Source organism: Vicugna pacos, chromosome 8, assembly GCF_048564905.1.
Source record: "Vicugna pacos chromosome 8, VicPac4, whole genome shotgun sequence".
Classification (NCBI taxonomy): Eukaryota; Metazoa; Chordata; class Mammalia; order Artiodactyla; family Camelidae; genus Vicugna; species Vicugna pacos.
In genome coordinates this window covers 72,041,054-72,059,118 of record NC_132994.1, presented here as the reverse complement: position 1 = coordinate 72,059,118, position 18,065 = coordinate 72,041,054, and the positions used below count along the sequence as shown (strand labels likewise).

Here is an 18,065-nt window from a genome sequence, read left to right as displayed (position 1 = left end):
GCTGAACTATTTGCCCGGCCGTTTCCTCCATCCCCCTCAATAACTAACTGCACCAAGGACGGCACCTCTGCCCACCACCCCTACCCCCGGAGTGGTCAGAGCCGCAGCTCACCCCGAAGCTTTGCCTCCACCGAGGGCTCACAGAGGCCCTGCCGGCTCCCCGGAAGCAGGCCTGGACCTCCCTCCTGCTGGTCCTAAGGGGCTGCAGGAGAAAGGAGCACTCCCGGGTTCTAGAGAGCTGGGCTCGGGGAGGAGAGGTTGTTTCCCTGGAAATCCTCTCCCCCGTCCAGTGACCATGAGAATGTGCTCCCAGGGCCCTCTGGCTGAAGCTGTATGGTGTCTGGGCAGTCCAGTCCCACGGCTGAGGTGATGGGTGTCTGGAAACTGTCCCAGGCACCAAACCACAATGAACAGGAGGGTCTTCAATGGAAAAATGTGTTCCTAGTTATGAGCAACCAATTTATAAACAATCAGAATGTGACCTTGTGTCTACCGGGGACTGCCATCTAGGCAAGCTGCACAGTCACAGCAGAAGTCGACCTGTCGTACTCCCAGGGAGACCTGGGGGAGTTACTTACAAACGGACGCCAGGGAGACAGTGAGAAGGCAGTTTAACACATCCTGTTTTGGTGCTGCTTGGCACAATTTTTCATACTGGATTTTAAAAAATGATCAGCTCGCAATCCCATTCAAATACATGCTAGAGTTAAGGAACTTTTAACCAGTGTTATCTCATTTAAGTACACAGATTTTTTAACACCCCCGCCCCCAGAAAAAAAAAAAAAGGTCTTAAGAACTTAAGGCAAGGTATCCACTTGAAACAGTAACAAAGAATTTCACTTTGCAGGTAGTGGGTTTAAAAGAGAGATTAAAAGTGGCTCTGGAGAAGTCTCAGTGCGAAACCACAGAGCAATAATGGGAAAGAAATGTGCACAGGCCCAGCTGTGAACTGGCTGGGGACTGCAGTTCTGAGGAAAGCTGGCAGAAAGAACACACACCAAGTCTAACACTGTCCTAAGACCACAGAGGGCACACACTAAATGCATATCCCCCTCGGAAGACTGTCTAGCATTTGCTAAGTTATGCCCGCACGTGACCATGAGGAGGACGTGCTTATACACACAACGGCCATTTCCTACTGGACCAAGAGGCCGCATTCAACCTTGAGATGAAGTTCATGAACCAAGTTCCAGGCGCTGTGATGACAACCCCTAACACAAAACTGAGGGCCTCCTCGAGCAGCCACAGAGAAAGGGTCTGGCCTTGAGGCCAACTTTAACCTTAACTATTAAGAAATGAATCTCAATTTGCTAACACCACCAAGACTTCAACACCACTGGCCCAGCTGAGTGAATTTCTCACAGATGCGTTTGGTCACAGCGGCCATTATTCCAAGAGTTCCTCCATTAAAGGTCACTTGCAGTTTGACCTTGTGTTAGTTGCGGCCCTTCTTTCTCTTAACAGGGGGCTTATGTAAGTAACTATGTATCTCACGGCAGCTAACTGGCCTATAAACTAATGAGCAGTATCCTGCCCTCCTACCCCTTTCCAAGAAAGGGAAAAGGAAGAATATGGGCCTTTTCCGTTCCATTGTGAGTTCAGCCTCCCTCTCCTCAGAATAACAATTTCTGCAAGGTCTGAACTCAGGGGTGCTAATATGCCCATCTCTGATGCAAGGAAAGAGTAAGAACCCAAAAACCCCAACACAAACTCAAAATTCAGCTCAGACTGCGCTAAACTTCATCCTGAGAAGTAACTTGCTAGCACCAGGGGTTACTGCTGACTGTTCACTAGTCTTTCAGAACTTTTCATCTTTTTTTTTAACCGAAATTTTAAAAATAAATACAAGCTGGATTTTCCATCATCCCGAACAGTCCAGAGAAGGTTGGTCAGAAAATTCTCAGAATTGGTAATTCCCCAACCCGGGGACTTCCAGAGACGGCAGGACCCTCACAGCCCTTACTGGGACGAGTGATGATACAATCATGGTTCCCAGAGCAAGACTCCACTAGAATAGTCCACCCGGAGACAATGACATCATGTGAGCAACCAGACAGGAAGTTAGGCTTGGAGAAGTGAAGGGTGAAGAATTGAAAACCAATACTGGATGACCTCCCTCCACTCCCCCCATCCAAAAAGAAAAAGAAAAAGTCACCTTCTGCAAAAAAGCTACTTCAAAGTGAAAATGGAAAACCCACATGGAGGAAATCAATCAGCAAATGAAACCCAAACCCCCCAACTCCATGGTCATCCGTGAGGATGAGTCTTTCCACACTAAGGGGCCCTTCCAAAGCCCCGCTGCTGGAACTTTGAGGAAAACGTGGAGTGGGAACAAAGCAAAGCTGTAGTTCCTGCGTCCTCCAACTTTCGCAGGCGCACCGCTGAGAGAGGGCAGGCGCTGGGCGTGAGGCTGCCCGCAGTATGTCACCGGGCGGGTCGCGGCGGCCGGCCGCTCGCACACAAAGCCGCCCTGGACTTAGTTGACAGCCACAAGTGGCCCGGCGGCGGACCCCGGCCAGTGCCAGGACGCCCGGTCCCCCGCGCCCCCGACCAGCGCGCACGACCCCCAATCTCTCACCCTTCGCCACTACGCGGGCAACTTTCCCTCGGGGGAGGGCGGACCAGTGGCGACTCGGAGACCCCCGCCCCTCCTCCCAGGGCCCCCGGCCCCCTACCCCGCCTGCCGCGCTCCAGGGCACCGGGAGCGAAGACTGCGTCCTGGCGAGCCACCCACCTGCACAGCTCTGGAAACTCGGCGCCCTGGGTCCCCGCGGCCCCGGCGGCCCAGACCAGAAGCAGCAGCTGCAGCAGGAGCAGGGAGCCCCGCGGGCGGCCGGCGAGTGCCGACCCCAGGTGGGCGCTCCGGCCGGCGGCGGCCCCCATCGCGTCGGGGCCGGGCTGCGCGGCGAGCGCGGGGCTAGCGGCGCGCGGCTGCCGGGGGCCGCGTCCGGGACATGGTTGAGCCGCCAGGGCGGAGACGGAGGAAGACACGAGCGCGAGAGGAGCGGGAGCGGAGCTGGAGCCGAAGGGGCGCGCGGCTCGTCTGGGCTCGGCGGCCCCGGAACCGGTCACGTGACTACTGCCCGGCACCGCCCCCTCCCCCGCCCCGCTCACATGACTCCCTTGTTCAGGTGATCCCCGCCCGCCCGGCTCCGCCCAGGCCCGGTCACGTGAGCGCCGCTCGCGCGGGGCAGGAAGCCGCGCGCGGCGGGCGCGGCGGGCGCGCGGGCGCAGGTGCGGCTTGAGGGCCTGTGTCCCGGCGGCCGTCACCGCGGGGACCCGGCCCCCGCCTCCGTTTCTCCCAGCGCGCACTCTGGGTCGCGATGTGGGTGCTTCCCAACTTGGAGTCACCGTTTCCCACTTTCGGCCGATATACGGGGGGCGGGGAAAAAGAAGGTTTAGACTTAAGTGCCGAGCTGTGAATGCCACCGTGAACGCACAGCCGTGCTGCTTGGGGAACCTACTTTTCTTGCCCTGCGGAGGCGCTGCGCGGAGTTTTCCAACTATTCCCCAGCAGAGCCTCTCACAGCCTTCTGTGGCAATGTTATTTCCCAAGCATGTGCTTCCCACAATAAGGAAGGCGGCACAAATGTAGGGACTTGAAATATAAAGGAGGTAAAAAGTGTAACTGTCAAGTGAGTGCCACTCAGCAAAGCTTTATTAATCCCTCTATTCAAATATTTTGTTAAACCTCTGCTGTGTGAATGGCTTTGAGCTAGGCACAGTGAAAGCAAGAGGGTAAATCTGAAAAGAGATGGACTCAAAAAGTTTACCTTATGTAGAATAATATTATTATACAGAATAGTTACATTGGTAACAGCTCATCTTTTTAAAAATACTTACTCCATACGAGACACTGTACTACTACTTAACAAGCATGAATCTGGGGGCTTTGCTATAGATGAGAAACAGGCACAGAGATGTTAGGTAACTTACCCAAAGCCACTGAGTTGCAGCAAAGCAGGAATTCAAACACACACAATAATAGCTAACATTTACTAAGCAATAGTTATGTGCCAGGCACAGTTCTGGTGCTTTGATTTAGCTCATTTAATCCTAACACAATCCTATAAGAGAGGAATCTTTATAAGCACCCATTTTACAGATAAGGAAAGTGTGGCACAGAGAAATTAAATAGTTTGCAAGTCATACAGCTAGTAATTGGAGAAGCCAAGGTTTAAGCCCAAGCCAGACAGTCCCAGGGCCTGTGGCTTAGCCACTATGCTATATTGCCAAAGAGGAATATGGCCCAAGAAAGGAAAAGTGTTGTAGTGGCTCAAAGGGAGTGCTCAGATGTCCAACTGTGGCCATCAAGAAAGGGTCATATTTTGCAACTCCGATGTTATAACGGATACAGGCAACGCTATTCAGTGGAAACTAAAACCATCATGTGAAAAATAATTCCAAACCAGAATATTCACTATACCTCAAAGGATATTTCCCTAATGAAGAAAAAACATATTTTTACAATGGAAAGGTCTGGTAGAACCACCTTAATCAAGTGATCAAAACTCCTATCACCAATATTTGGAAAAACTAACATCTTCTGTTTCCTAAAGTGATGCAATGAAAAATACTGCTAAAGGACAATATTTAAAAGAGAGTGTAATCATGACTCAGATGCAGATGTAAAATGATCATATGTCAAAGATACTACTTAACTCACTAATCTGAGAACTAGTAACGCATTACAACTAATTCAAAAGAGAATCCCAAGAGAATCCAACACAGACAAGCACAGTCAGGAATGTTGAAGTTAAATTGCCTAATAGATGGAGGATTGGTCAATATCCGTAGATCAAATGGATGTCCAAGGAACTGGATTTGCATTTGTAAAGACAAGAATCATAACCATTATCATCGGTATTTCACAATTTATAGAGCTGTAAAATAGCTCAAAGTCAGTAAAAGGCACAGAGCCTCATAGAATCAGATAACCCACAAGACTGTATTAGATGGCACCTAGCTTTCCACCGAAGTTACCCAATAATATATTTGGTTCATTTCACAGTCTTTCACAATTTCCCCCTGCAGTGCACAATATCACTTATGTGGTGTTCTTGCAAAGATATTTAATCTAAATGTAATCAAAATAAAATAACCAAATCCAGATTGTGAAACACTGTACGGGAAAACTGAACTGGATAATTTGAAAATGTCAGTGCTCTAAAAGACCTCCTCCCTACCCTCCTCCCCCCAAAAAAGCAAGAGTAAACAGCAGACTAAGGCCAAGTCTGGCCAGGAAACTGTTTTGTAAATAAAGTTTTATTGGAATGGCTTGCCGCTGGCTGCTTTGCCTACAACAGCAGAATTGACTGGTTGCAACCAAGCCCCAAGAGCCTAAAGCATTTTACCATCTGGCCTCAACAGCAGAAGTTGGCCAACCCTTGTTGTAGATCAGCAGTTCTCAAAAGTGTGGGGTTTGGACCAGCAGCTTTGACTTCACCTGCCTGCTTGTTAGAAATGCCAATTCTTGGGCCCCACTTCAACCTATGGACTCAAAATCTTTGGAGATGTGACCCAGGATATTGTTTCAATAAGCTTTCCAGGAGACTCATACGCATGAAAGTGTGAGAACTGCTGCTGCAGGAAAAGGGAGCCAGAGAACGGTCATGTCCCAGGTGTCTCGTCCTGGACAAGTTCTTGGAATAGGCCACCAAGCGAGGGAAGCGAGGGTCCTTGGCTTCATGCAGAAAGGAGTTCAATAGCAAGCCATAGTAAAGTGAAAGATAGTTTATTTAGAGAGATACACATTCCAGAGACTGAATGGAGGAACTTCTCAGAAATTGAGAGGGGCCTGAGTGATGGGGGCGGTGCCAATGGTGGGTGCAGAGGTGGGGGTGTGGTTGGTATGCATGAGTGATTAGTTTTTATGCACTGGGTCATTTCATAGGCTAACAAGTGTGAGGATGATTCCAACTATTTTGGGGAAGGGGTGGGATTTTCAGAAATTGGGCCACTGCCCACTTTTCAGCCTTTTATAGTCAACCTCAGAACTTTAGTGAAAACTGTGGGTGTGTCATCTAGCATACTAATATATTACAATGAGTGTATAATGAAACTCAAGGTCAAGGTCAAGGAAGTCAAATCTTCTGCCATCTCGGGCATAATTGGTTCTAATCAGTTTTTCTTGTATCCTCAATTGCTGTGTCATTCTTTTAACTGTTGTGTCCTGCCCCCTTCCCTCCTGTCTCACCGCTATCCTGAATTAAAGGAGAATAAAGAGGCAAGACAACAAAATGTGATGCATGACCTTCAACTGGAGCCCAGACCCCAAAAAAGGAAGGCGTAAAGGACACTTGAGGGTAACTGGGAAAACTTGAATATAAACTGTATATTGGAAACTCTAAAGTCAAATGGTAGAAGGCATAACTCTCCTATATTTCTTTTAAATTTTGCAGCAAACTTTAGAGGAAACAGATTTAGAGATGTTAGCACAAGACCCCATATGTTGGGTTGTAATATGTCCTTTAAAAACACATGTTGAAGTACTAATCCCCATTACTTTGGAATGTGATCTTATTTGAAAATACAGTTGTTGTAGAAGTAATTTGTTGTCATTAGATCATATCACAGGAGGGTGGGCTCAGTCCAATATGACTGGTGTCCTTGTAAGAAGTGGAGTAGAGACACACAGGGTGAAGACAGCCATGCGAGGATGAAGGAGTGATGCATCTGCAAGCCAAGGAATGCCCAGGATGGCCCGCAACTCCAGAAGCCAGGACAAAGGCAAGGAAGAAATTCTCCCCTAGAGCCTCAGAGAGAGCAGGGCCCTGCTGACACTTTCATTTTGGACTTCTGGCCTCCAGAATTTCACAACAATACATTTCTGTTGTTCTAAGCCACTCAGTTCATGGTACTTAGTATTAAAAATAAGACAACAGGCCCAAAGTGGAGTCACTTATGCTAAGCCCCCAGGTCACCAAATTGAGACTTAACTATAGTTTCAGTATCTCCCAAGAGTGGAATCTGAAACCAATCAATCAGAAATCCCCTGGTAAGCACTAGGGAGGTCATCTGCCTGATAAACCGCCCCCTTAAGAAATTGACCTTGTCACAACCAATCCAGTTTTTGCTGGTATAACTTCCTCATTCCTGCTCCCTTCTGCCTATAAAAGTCTTTTATTTCATACAGTTCTTCAGAGCTGCTTTCTCTCTGCTAGATTGGATGCTGCCTGATTCATGAGTCATTGAAAAAAGCCAATAAGATCTTTAAAAATTGACTCAGTTAAAATTTGCTTTTTAACATTTTTACAGCAGTCCTATTACACGAATATACCTCTCAAATAAAAGGACAGATCCAGGCTTGGAATCCAGTTGCTCCAACCACTACACCACTGTGAAGGTCCAATCTTCTTGCACCTGACACTTGGCCTGGCTTTGGAAATGCAAGCTCAGGTGACAGACTCAGGACAGGTACATGATGTTGCTGTGGATGTTTGGTATCTAGAGCAATGATAGCTTCAGGTAAAGATACTGGGTGCCCCTCTGGAGCATAAACCATGAGCTTTCAAACTGGTGGTGCTCAGATGTCTCTCTGAAACTCAGACTGAAACATACAACAAAATTCCAGAAACTTCTGACCACCCAGAGAATAGCATAACTTTACTGGGAGTCCCTCAAGGCACATTGTCATTCCTTTTGGGCATTTCTTGATTCCTATGGTGATAAATAAAATAATCTGTTTCCCAAGGCAAAAACTGGATGGTAGATAGTATTAGCAAATCAACGGTAAATTTTTTGAGTGTCATAATGATATTGTGATTACGTAGGAGAACATTCTTATTCTTAGGTGATACATGTTGAACATAAAATGTCATAATGTCTGTAACTTCTAAGAGGGTCAGAAAAAATAAAGGATACATATATAGATAGAAAGCAGATATCAAAAAATAGTAACAGTTAGTAAATGTAGGTAAAGAGTGTATCAGTGTTCTTGTACTCTTCTTTCAACTTTTCTATAGGTTTACCATTTTTCAGACGAGAGTTGGGAAAGAGATCCCATCGTGAAGAAATAGCTTTTGCACCTGGAAGGATGGGGGTGGAGGGAGATGGAGAGATGACACTGCAGACAAGGTGAACTGCAAGAGCAAGGCACGGGTAGGAAAAGATAGAAGCTGTGTAATGAGCAAGTCCTTTTGCTTGGAGTCAAAACCATATGGGAACAGAGAGAAACGACTTTGGCCAAAGATTGTGCTAAATCCTGGGCTTATGGAGTATGATCCTTCCCTCGAGTCATTCATGGTTTAGTAGGGGAGACATTCCATTTGAGTAAAAGTTCGGAAAAATTGTATTAGGGTCAGCTCCTGCAGGATCTTAAATGATCACCTTGGAAACTTAGATTTAGTTGGATATAAATTGAGGAACAATAATGGCTGACAAAATAATAATTACTAAAGACTCACTATGTGTCCAAAACCATTCCTGCATTATATAATTTACTCTTTATAGCAATCTTCTGAGCATAGTAATCCCATCCTCATTTAAAAGATGAGAAATTCAGGCATAAGGAAATTAAATACCTTTCCCAAGTTCATGCAATTATTAAGAGCTTCGATGTGAATGATCTGATCTGGTATGAAAGCCCATAATTTTAACTTCTCGTCATTGGAAACTTCCTTGTCATTGGAAGATTTGGAGCATGAGAGAAAGTGTGTGTGTGTGTGTGTGTGTGTGTGTGTGTGTTCACAATTACACTTCAGGAAAATCTATCCAGGTACAGGATGAACTGGAAACTGCTTTAATAAAAGCATCAGAGTTAAGGTGACGAAAGAAAAAGTAGAAACTCTTTTGCCCTTCCTCAGAAACACTCAGTTCCCACCTGGTTAACACTTGGCCCAGAGTAGAACTTGGGTCTTACTACTACCCAGGGCACTAAGGTGCCCTGTAACTACCTGGAGTAGTGGCAGTGGGAACAGAGGGGGAGTGGGGATAGAAGTATGAAGCAGACACGGTTGGCTGCCTTCTGGTAGGCATTCCCCATGCCCTTCCCTGCAGGCAAAGCCCACCTCCCACTAACGAGGCTAAAGGTGTGAGACCTTTGCAATGTGGCTGTTTTTACAACCAGAGGGAGGGCATCTGCCCCAATCCTGCTCATGGAAATTGATAAGAAGTCCCCTGGGATCTACTACAAAATGTTTTTCTCTCTGATAATTGATACAAAGGAAATCCCTCCTCATCCCTTTTCTGCCCTAGAAGCAGTGCTGTGTGTATAAGACCCTTATGGCTACTGTAGTCTCTTGTAACTCCGAGGGAAGATACAGCCAACATGTGGGAGAAAGGTGGAAAACACCAGGGTCTTCAGTGACGTTGCTGACCACTTCACCAAAAAGCTAGAACTGGCCAGTATCTGATTATTTGCTTTGTGATATGATAAATAATTTTGCTTAAGCCATGTGTGTTAATTAATAATTTATTGCCTCTCAGCTCCAAATGCACCCTTCAATATATGCTATGCTATGGACAAAGGAATTCTTGTGCATAGTTCTCCTTACAGTGAGCATGTGTTAAGCTTTCTGAGTAAAACACCCTCTGGAAGGAAATCTCAAGAAAAGAGATTCCCTTGCTGTTTCCAGCACCTCCACACCACTGGTTGCTGATCACCTATTTCCCCACCTGCATGCCAGAGGGTGACCAACTGCAACTACTGACCAGCTCCAGCCTGGCCATATCAGGGAGCCTCTCTGATGAGCTGAACTACACCTTCTCCAGTGAGATCTGAACCCCTTCCAAGCTTGTCTTCCCTTGGTACCACCCTTAGAATACTATATACAGTTCCTTTATATCATATAGTTGCTCTTTGGTCATAGTTAATAATATTGAATGTCCTGTTTTCTATTCTCTGATTGGACCCAGACTGCTACACCATGTTTAGTTGGCTTTTATGTTACTTGCAGCCAAATGCGTACCAACTGACAACACAATACAACACTTGACAACTGGTTGGACACGACAGACAGAAAAGAAGGCATCAGTGACGATTAAAGTTTCTAGATTGGAAAGTTGGTGCTGCCAAGAACAGAAAGAGGAAACAGAAGAAGCAAAATGAATTTGAGAAGAAAGATGCCATGTCTTTCTGTGCAATAATGAGTCTGAGGAATATCAAAGAGGAGGTACTCTTGAGGCAGCAGGCAGTCCAACACTAAACATGGACAAGAAGTCAGAACTGGAAGTAATTACAGGGGAGACATTTGCAAAGACAGGTGCATTGATGATGGGAGGGGTAACTGGACACCAACAAAGTGAATGAAATAGCCCAGGGAGATAACAAAAGAGATTCTTGGTATATTAAGTGATCTGTTGGCATATAATAAACTACTCTCAAACTTAGTGACTTAATATAACAATCTTCATTTATTAATTCTCAAGAGTTTCTGTGTGTCAAGTACTCAGAAAGAGCCCAAGAAGAATGGCTTCTTTCTGCCCCATGAGTTATGGTCCTCAGCTAAAAGATCTGAGGGCTCAGGGCTGGAATCCTCTGGAGGTTTACTCACTCCCACATCTGACAGTGGTGCTGGCTGTCGGCTGAGACCTTAGCTGGAATGCCTTGCATGTGGCCTCTACATGTGACCTGAGCTCCTTTAAACATTGTAGCTGGGATCCTAGTCAAAAAGAGAGAGAGAGAAGAGGGAGAGCAGTGGGCTCATCTTGGAAGTCGGTAACACCATTTTGTCCTACAAGAGTGGTCAGGGCAGTCACGAGGCCCCGCCCAGATTCAGGGGGAGGAACCCTGTTCTCAATGGAAGAGGGTCAGTCACATGATTAGAAGAGCAAGTGGAAGGGGACAGATATCAAGGTGTGACCATGTTTGGAATATGCAAATTGTCCCCTTGGGGAGCACCTTATTTATGAAGAAGAGAGAACAGGCCAGAAAAGCAGCAGAGACATGGAAAGAACACTGAGGGGATTCATAGGAGCCGTGAAGGAAGAGAAAGTGCCTGCAGAGGGTCCCCTTGAGAAGTATGTGGAGCCCCTTAAGAGGTGGACGTATGAGACTGATCAGTGGCAGCTGCATTGTGGCAACTCCAGCAAGAATGTCACTGTAGGCTGGTGCTTGGAAGGAAACAGTCCACAGATTAATGAGAGATATTCGTTGTTTAAGTTCTCCTGCTGGGAAGAAAGATAACCTCATGGAAGTGAGAAGATGGGAAACAGTGACCTTTGAAACAAACCGTCATCTGACTCAGGATACGTGTTGTGGTTTCCTTAGTGTGTAACATCTCTACTTGGAGGGTCAGGAGCTCGTAGATAAATACAAGCACCAGGTCTGTATTAGCAAGTCTTCTCTGAGTGAGTTCTCTCAAAAAATTGTACCAGGAACAAGGTGACTCATTGGACCACCATCTTTTTTTTAACTGAATAATAGTCAGTTTACCATGTTGTGTCAATTTCTGGTGTACAGCATCATGTTTCAGTCATACATATACCTACCTGTATTCCTTTTCCTATTCTTTTTCATTACAGGTTACTACAAGATATTGAATATTGGACCGCCATCTTTTTCTTCTCTGCTCACTCTCCACAGAAGGCATAATTCCATGAGAAGACAGTAAAGTTAACTGAACAAACACATAGTGAATATTTATGTCTTAATTGATACTATACGTGGCACTAGGGATGCAAAGAAGGCATGGTCCCTGCCTCAGGGGACTCACAGATTTAAGAAGAGAGTCAAGAAACCAGAGATATACTACACAGTGTGATAAGTTGGAAGGTAATTGCCTGCAGGGAATTAAGGGAGACAGAAAGCCCTCTAAGACTAACTCAATCTGGAGGAATCAGAGGGATTCCCAAAGGAGATGATCTGATCAGATGTAGCCAGAACACGGATGAGAGTAAAGGAACGGGGCGCGGCGGGGCAGGGCAGGCGGCGCTAGTGAGGAAGGCTCAGGCCAGGTTTTAAGGAACTCTGTGCTTTGCTAACAGAAGGGAAACAAGGGAGAATCTTTAGCTGAGTAGTCACAGGATCAGACTTTTATTTTAGCCAGACCACACTGACCACTCACGTGAAGGACAGGTGTGGGGCTCATGTGAAGGAGAATTACTAGAGGTTGAAAGGCTGTGCCACAGCCCAGGTCTTATGGGGTGAATTTTATCCCTCAAAAAGATGTTAAAGTCTCAGTCCTCAGTAACCCAGAATGTGACCTTATTTGGAAACAGAATTGTTGCAGATGCAATTAGTTAAGATGAGGTCATTCCGGAGTAGGGTGGGCCCCTAATCCAATATGACAGGTGTCCTTATAGAGAGAACAGCATGTGAAGAGGCAGACATGCACCCAAGGAGAGTGCCAAGTGAAGACTGGAGCTGTGCTGCCGCCAGCCAAGGAGCTCCCAGGAGAGAAGCCTGGGACAGACCCTTCCCGAGAGCCTTCAGATGGAGCACGGTCCTGCCAACCCCTTGATCTCGGACTTCTGGCCTCCAGACCTGTGCAACAATAATCTTCAGTTGCTCTAAGCCACCCAGGTTGTGGTACTTTGTTAGAGCAGCGCCAGGCAACTGACCCACCAGGGCAGGGTGATGCATGTTGTCGTGAAGGCAGCAGCAGTGGGAATGGAGAGCAGGAAGAAGTTCACACTCATCAGAATCCTGGGGACTAGCTCGGAGGTTGGGAGAGAGAGGAGTTAGGGTGAGTCCCAGGTTTCTGGTGCACTGGCTGGGTATTTGGTGACACCATCCAGTGAAAAAGAAAACCTCTGTTTTGCTCATGCTGGATCCCAGGGCCAGAACAGTGATAGCTCACTGTACCTAGGTATTTATCGAACGAATGGAAAAACTAAGTGAAATGAGGAAAAATTAACAACAAGGATCTACTGTGTAGCACAGGGAACTATATTCAATAGCTTGTAATAACCTAAAATGAAAAAATATGAAAAGAATATATATACATAGAACTGAATCACTATTCTGTACACCAGCAACACAACATTGTAAACCAACTATACTTCAATAAAAAACAAAAACAAAAGGGAAATCAAAAAGAACCACTGTTGGAGAACCTTTAGCAACTTGACTAAATGAAGACATAGCCTAAGACTTTGTGTAAGAAAACCCAATATAAAATGTCTATTTTCCTAGTAGGGAGGGTATAGCTCATTGGTAGAGTGCATGCTTGGCATGCATGCGGTCCTGGGTTCAATATCCAGTACCTCCATTAAAAACAAAAAAAAAGAATAAGAAAAACATGTCAATTTACCCAATAAAAATTAACAATGAAAAAATAAATAGGGAAAAGAAGAAGAGCATCTCTTAGCTCTGTAACACACACACACACACACACACACACACACACACACATACATACATACATACATATATATCTCCAACACTTCGCCCTCACCTCGTCAAGTTTTGTTTTTGTTTTGGGAAGGAAGTAACTAGGCTTATTTATTTATTCTTTAGAGGAGGTCCCGGAGAATGAACCCAAGACCTTGTGTGTGCTAAGCATGCGCTCTACCACTTGAGCTACACCCTCCCCCGTCACCTTGTCAAGTTTTAAAAGTTCCATGTACATATATAGATTTTTTCATATAATCTTATTTTCAACATCCCCTGTTGTCCAGCTTTTATCCATCATGCCTACTACTCCCTCCCTTTTCCGTTTCCCTTCTTCTAGGGTGCATATTTTCTGAACCAGGAAATCAGAACCATGGTCCCTAAAAGAAAGGTTGCTTAAGTTTACTACCACGGTGTCTGGCACCTAGTAAGGGTTCAGTAAAAACTACTATTGTTATTGTTATCAGAACAGTGAACTTGAACTTACTGGCCCTGAAAAATCTGGGCTATATAATTGTCACACATTCTACCTTTTATTTCCCTCCTCTGAACTTCCTTCGACTTCAAACCTAGCCTCTTTCTTTGTCCTTTGTTTCATTGCTAACCCTTCATTCTGACCTGCCTGCCTACACTGCCATGAGTCTTTTGACCCACTATGGCAGAAATGGACATTAGTTATCTATTGCAACTTAACAAACTACCCCAAAACTTGATAGCAATGAGCATTTATTATCTCACACTCTGTGTGTGTGAGCAGAGAGGTTCTGGCTCAGCGTCTCTTCTAAGGTTACAGTCAAGTGTGAACCCAGGTTGCTATCATCTGAAGGTTTGACTGGGGCCGAGCTGCTGCCAAGGTGCTCACTCACTTGGCTAGCAAGTTGGTGTGGCTGATGGTGGGAGGCTTGAGTTCCTGTCTGTGGGGGCCTTTCCACAGGGCTCCCTGAGTATCCTTATAGCATGGTGACAGGATCTCCCCCAGAGCAAGCAGTCCAGGAAACCAAGACAGAAGTTGCAATGCCTTCTACGACAAAGCCTTAGATACCATCACTTGGGTCATATTCTATTGGTCACACAGGCCAACACTTCCATAAAACATGGTAGGAAGCTCCCCAAATCATGTATGCCAAAAGGTGAGGGTGACTGAAAGTCATCTTGGAGACTGGATACTACAGAAAGGCAGAGGGCTGAAAAAGTAAAGGCGGACGGGGAATGCATAATCAGGGAAAAATAGATATCATAAGTGTGTCTTTTTTATGAAGACTGTATTCATTCATTTTACTATTTTCTCTTTCATTTTTAAAACTAATTTTCTGTGACTATAACATTCACATGAATCAGCATTGCATCTATGTGATGTTATTTTTTTGAAAATCTTTCATTTTATTCCAATGGTTATTGACAGACTTTATCAACTATCCCAGTTGGTGTTTGTGTATTTTTAATGGGGTGTCAAACTTATGACGATGAATTATAAAATATCCCTTCAGTGTTTTCATGCCCCATCCTATTCCTCTATTTATAGTATTGTGTGAACTCATTGTTCCTAAGAATTGAATTAGTCATTATAGATTTATTTCAGCAGGCCCTTCTCAGAGATACTGTGTACAAAAGACCACCTTGGCGCACATCACAAAAAATGCAAGCCTATCCCAGGAAACTCTCCCAGTGGACCTGGTAGCAGAGAGGGCTCCAGGCATCTGAGTTAGAATCTAGTCCCTGCCTCTTCTTAGCTCTTTGACTTTGGAGGTCATTTAATCTCAGACACACTTTCTTCATCCAGAGCAAAGGTCTACACACTCTCTATTAAGGCCAGATGGTAAATATTTTAGGCTTTGTGTTCTCTGTCACAACTATTCAGCTCCACTATTATAGCATGAGAGCAGCCATAAATCTCCATAAGCAAATGAGCATGGCTGTGTTCCAATAAAACTTTATTTACAAGAACAGGCAGTCAGCCAGATTTGGACCAAGGACTATATAGTCTGCCAACGCAGATCTAGAAAATGGACACATATAGAGGACATTGCTGACTGCTCAATATCTATTACATCCCAGCTGATTAGTCTAAGCCAATCAAAGATGTCTATCTCCTAAGCCATGTCAGCTCAGAAATGGGCACACCTAAGCCATTCTGTGCCAGTGAGACACAAAAGAGGAGAGGATTACTGGAGGCTTCTGGGAAATCAGCATCCTTGCTCTGAAGAAAATGTTGCTACACAAAGCTAGCCTCTCTCCCTCTCTCTCTCCCCTCCCCGCCCCCCACCTCAGGCATGGACAGGGAAATGTATAGGTCCAATTATCATTAGCGGCTATCCTATCAGCCTGAGGAAACATTTGACAATGCAGATGGCAGAGAGAAGCCTTTCTTTAGACTTCTTTGTACATGAGCTAAAAAAAAAAAAGAGAAATATCCAACTTCTCTTTATTAACTCTGAATTGATTTATCTATTATTTCAGATAAAGGCATCCTAAGCTTTAAAAACTCCATTCAAAGGGTAGCAGTAAAATGGGATGATGTGTGTGGCTGTGGCATGAAAATTATAAAGCTCTGTCAATACGAAAATTGGTAAGATTGAAATAAGCACCAAAACCCTGGCCCGAGTCATCAATGGGTCTCGGTCACACTAACTGACTACACTTGCCTTTGATACCCTTATTTCATTAAAAATGGAACTCTTTCCTCTCTCTTCAATAATTTTTTTAATTGTAAACGATCACTTCTCCTAGCTTGAGATACCCAACCAACATTAGAAAAGACTTGGTGGAAAGAAACCAACACTAATTATTAACATGTCAAATGGTGAAGTATGAATATGCATGTATATGCATGGCTGGGACACTGTGCTGTACACCTGAAATTGACACATTGTAATTGACTGTACTTCAATAAAAAACAAACAAGATGATGAAGTGGTAACATCCACAGAGAGGGTGAAGGCTGCTACTAAACAGCTTGCTTGCTCCGTCTCTCTCTCTCTCTCTCCCCTCCTGCTTTCCTTCCTTCCTTCCTTCCTTTTTTGGAAAACAGCAATGGGGAAAGCTGAGTTTGAGGGATGTTGGACTAGAGTCAAAAATCATTCTTCTTTGACTATCCAACTTCTGCCCCTGAGTAAATCATTACATACATACATAGTAGATATGACTAGTCCTCATAAATAATATTCTCTAGTATCAAAAGGGTATTAATAGGGATTTATGGTTATTTATCAAGATTAAAAAATGCTGAGTGTCTTAAAAAGTTAAAACACTCCCAGTCTGATTCCCCCTCCCTCCCTCTCTCCCTGCCTCCCTCTCTCCCTCTCTCCACTCCCTCTGGGGACAGTCAGCTCAACTACCAGTATCTTTTTTTCTATTTCTTTTTTTATCTTACCGTGATGACCCAGTTCCATGATGATTGGAAATTTGAAACAAAGAAGTGAATTAATCCAATGTAACATTTCATAACTTGCCTTGCTTGCAACTATGTCATAGGTGCAGGATACCAGAGATGGGTAAGAAATAGCTGTTCTAAAAAAGAGGATGCTAATGAACTCATCTACAAAACAGAAACAGACTCGCAGACATAGTAAACAATCTTATGGTTACTGGGGGAAAGAGGGTGGGAAGGGACAAATTTGGGAGTTTGATATTTGCAAATGATAACCACTATATATAAAAATAGATTAAAAAAACAAGTTTCTTCTGTATAGCAACAGCACAGGGAACTATATTCAATATCTTGTAATAACCTTTAAAGAAAAAGAATATGAAATCAAATATATGTATATATATGCATGACTGGGACATTATGCTGTACTCCAGAAACTGACGCATTGTAACTGACTGTACTTTAATTTTAAAAAAAAGAAAGAAAGAAAGAGCTGTTCTAATTTATCAAGTACTTGCAATGTGCCAAGTATTATACCGGGTGGCTGACAATCATTAACCTTCATAACAACTCTGTAAGGCATTATTTTCCTCATTTCACACATGAGCAAATTGCAGTTCACGAAAGGTTAAAGCGACTTGCCTAAGGTTGTAAAACAAGGAAATGGAGGCGCCTGGAGTGGGCTGTTGGTCTGTGAGATTTCAAAGGAGGTTCAGAGAGAACAGCTCAGTTGGGAAAGTATGAGAAGCATGAGCAGAATTGATATTTATGGGGCGCTACTGGCTGAGGACCGGCTCCAAGGGTGGGACAGGCCACACTGGGGCAGCAGGACTCGGGACATGCACGGGACATGCAAATGAGCAAGGAGAGGGGACAAGCTGCCCAGCAGTGGTGAGACAGGGGTCGGCGCCTGGACATGTCCCCGCCACGTGGCTGCCCGCACACCCAGGATGTCTGTAATGGGCTGCAGCTGGCACGTCGGAGTAAGGACAGACTGGGGCTCAGCTGACGCCTAGTGTCTGACGCCAATTCCAGTCTTTTGTCCTCTAAACCTTCTTCCTATCTTTCCTTTAAGCCTAGCACAAACTCTCCTTCTCCACGATGGCTCAGTTGATCCCTCTGGTCCAGTGGGCGCCCCACTCTGAATGTCAAAGACACCCATCTCCTTTGGTACTTGTCATATACTAACTCGCACTGTTAGCTAACTTCCCCTTTGGTGGCATTTATTTTGGTAAACTCAAAGGCAGGGGCTATGTGTTGTATGATTTTGTGTGCCTGCATAGTATTATTTTTGTGCATCTTCCAAAAATCTAATACAACACGGAAGGGGAGCAGAATAGGCAACCCACAAATGTGCCACTTTGGCACGTGGATTGTTTCAAGCTAAAGATTTTCAAGACCCAGCAGATTTAAAAAAACCATTTA

General features: G+C 44.9%; 1 protein-coding gene across 1 annotated transcript in view; it reads right to left on the bottom strand.

Annotated features, from left to right (window-relative positions):
- The window catches only part of IGF2R (insulin like growth factor 2 receptor), a 96,031-nt gene extending 92,965 nt beyond the window's left edge, over window positions 1-3,066 (bottom strand). Inside the window, exon 1 of the mRNA XM_072966129.1 lies at window positions 2,735-3,066. Within this exon, the coding sequence (XP_072822230.1) occupies window positions 2,735-2,883 (149 nt within the window). The 5' untranslated portion in view covers window positions 2,884-3,066. The remainder of the gene's footprint in view (window positions 1-2,734) is intronic.
- Window positions 3,067-18,065: the final 14,999 nt, after the last annotated feature.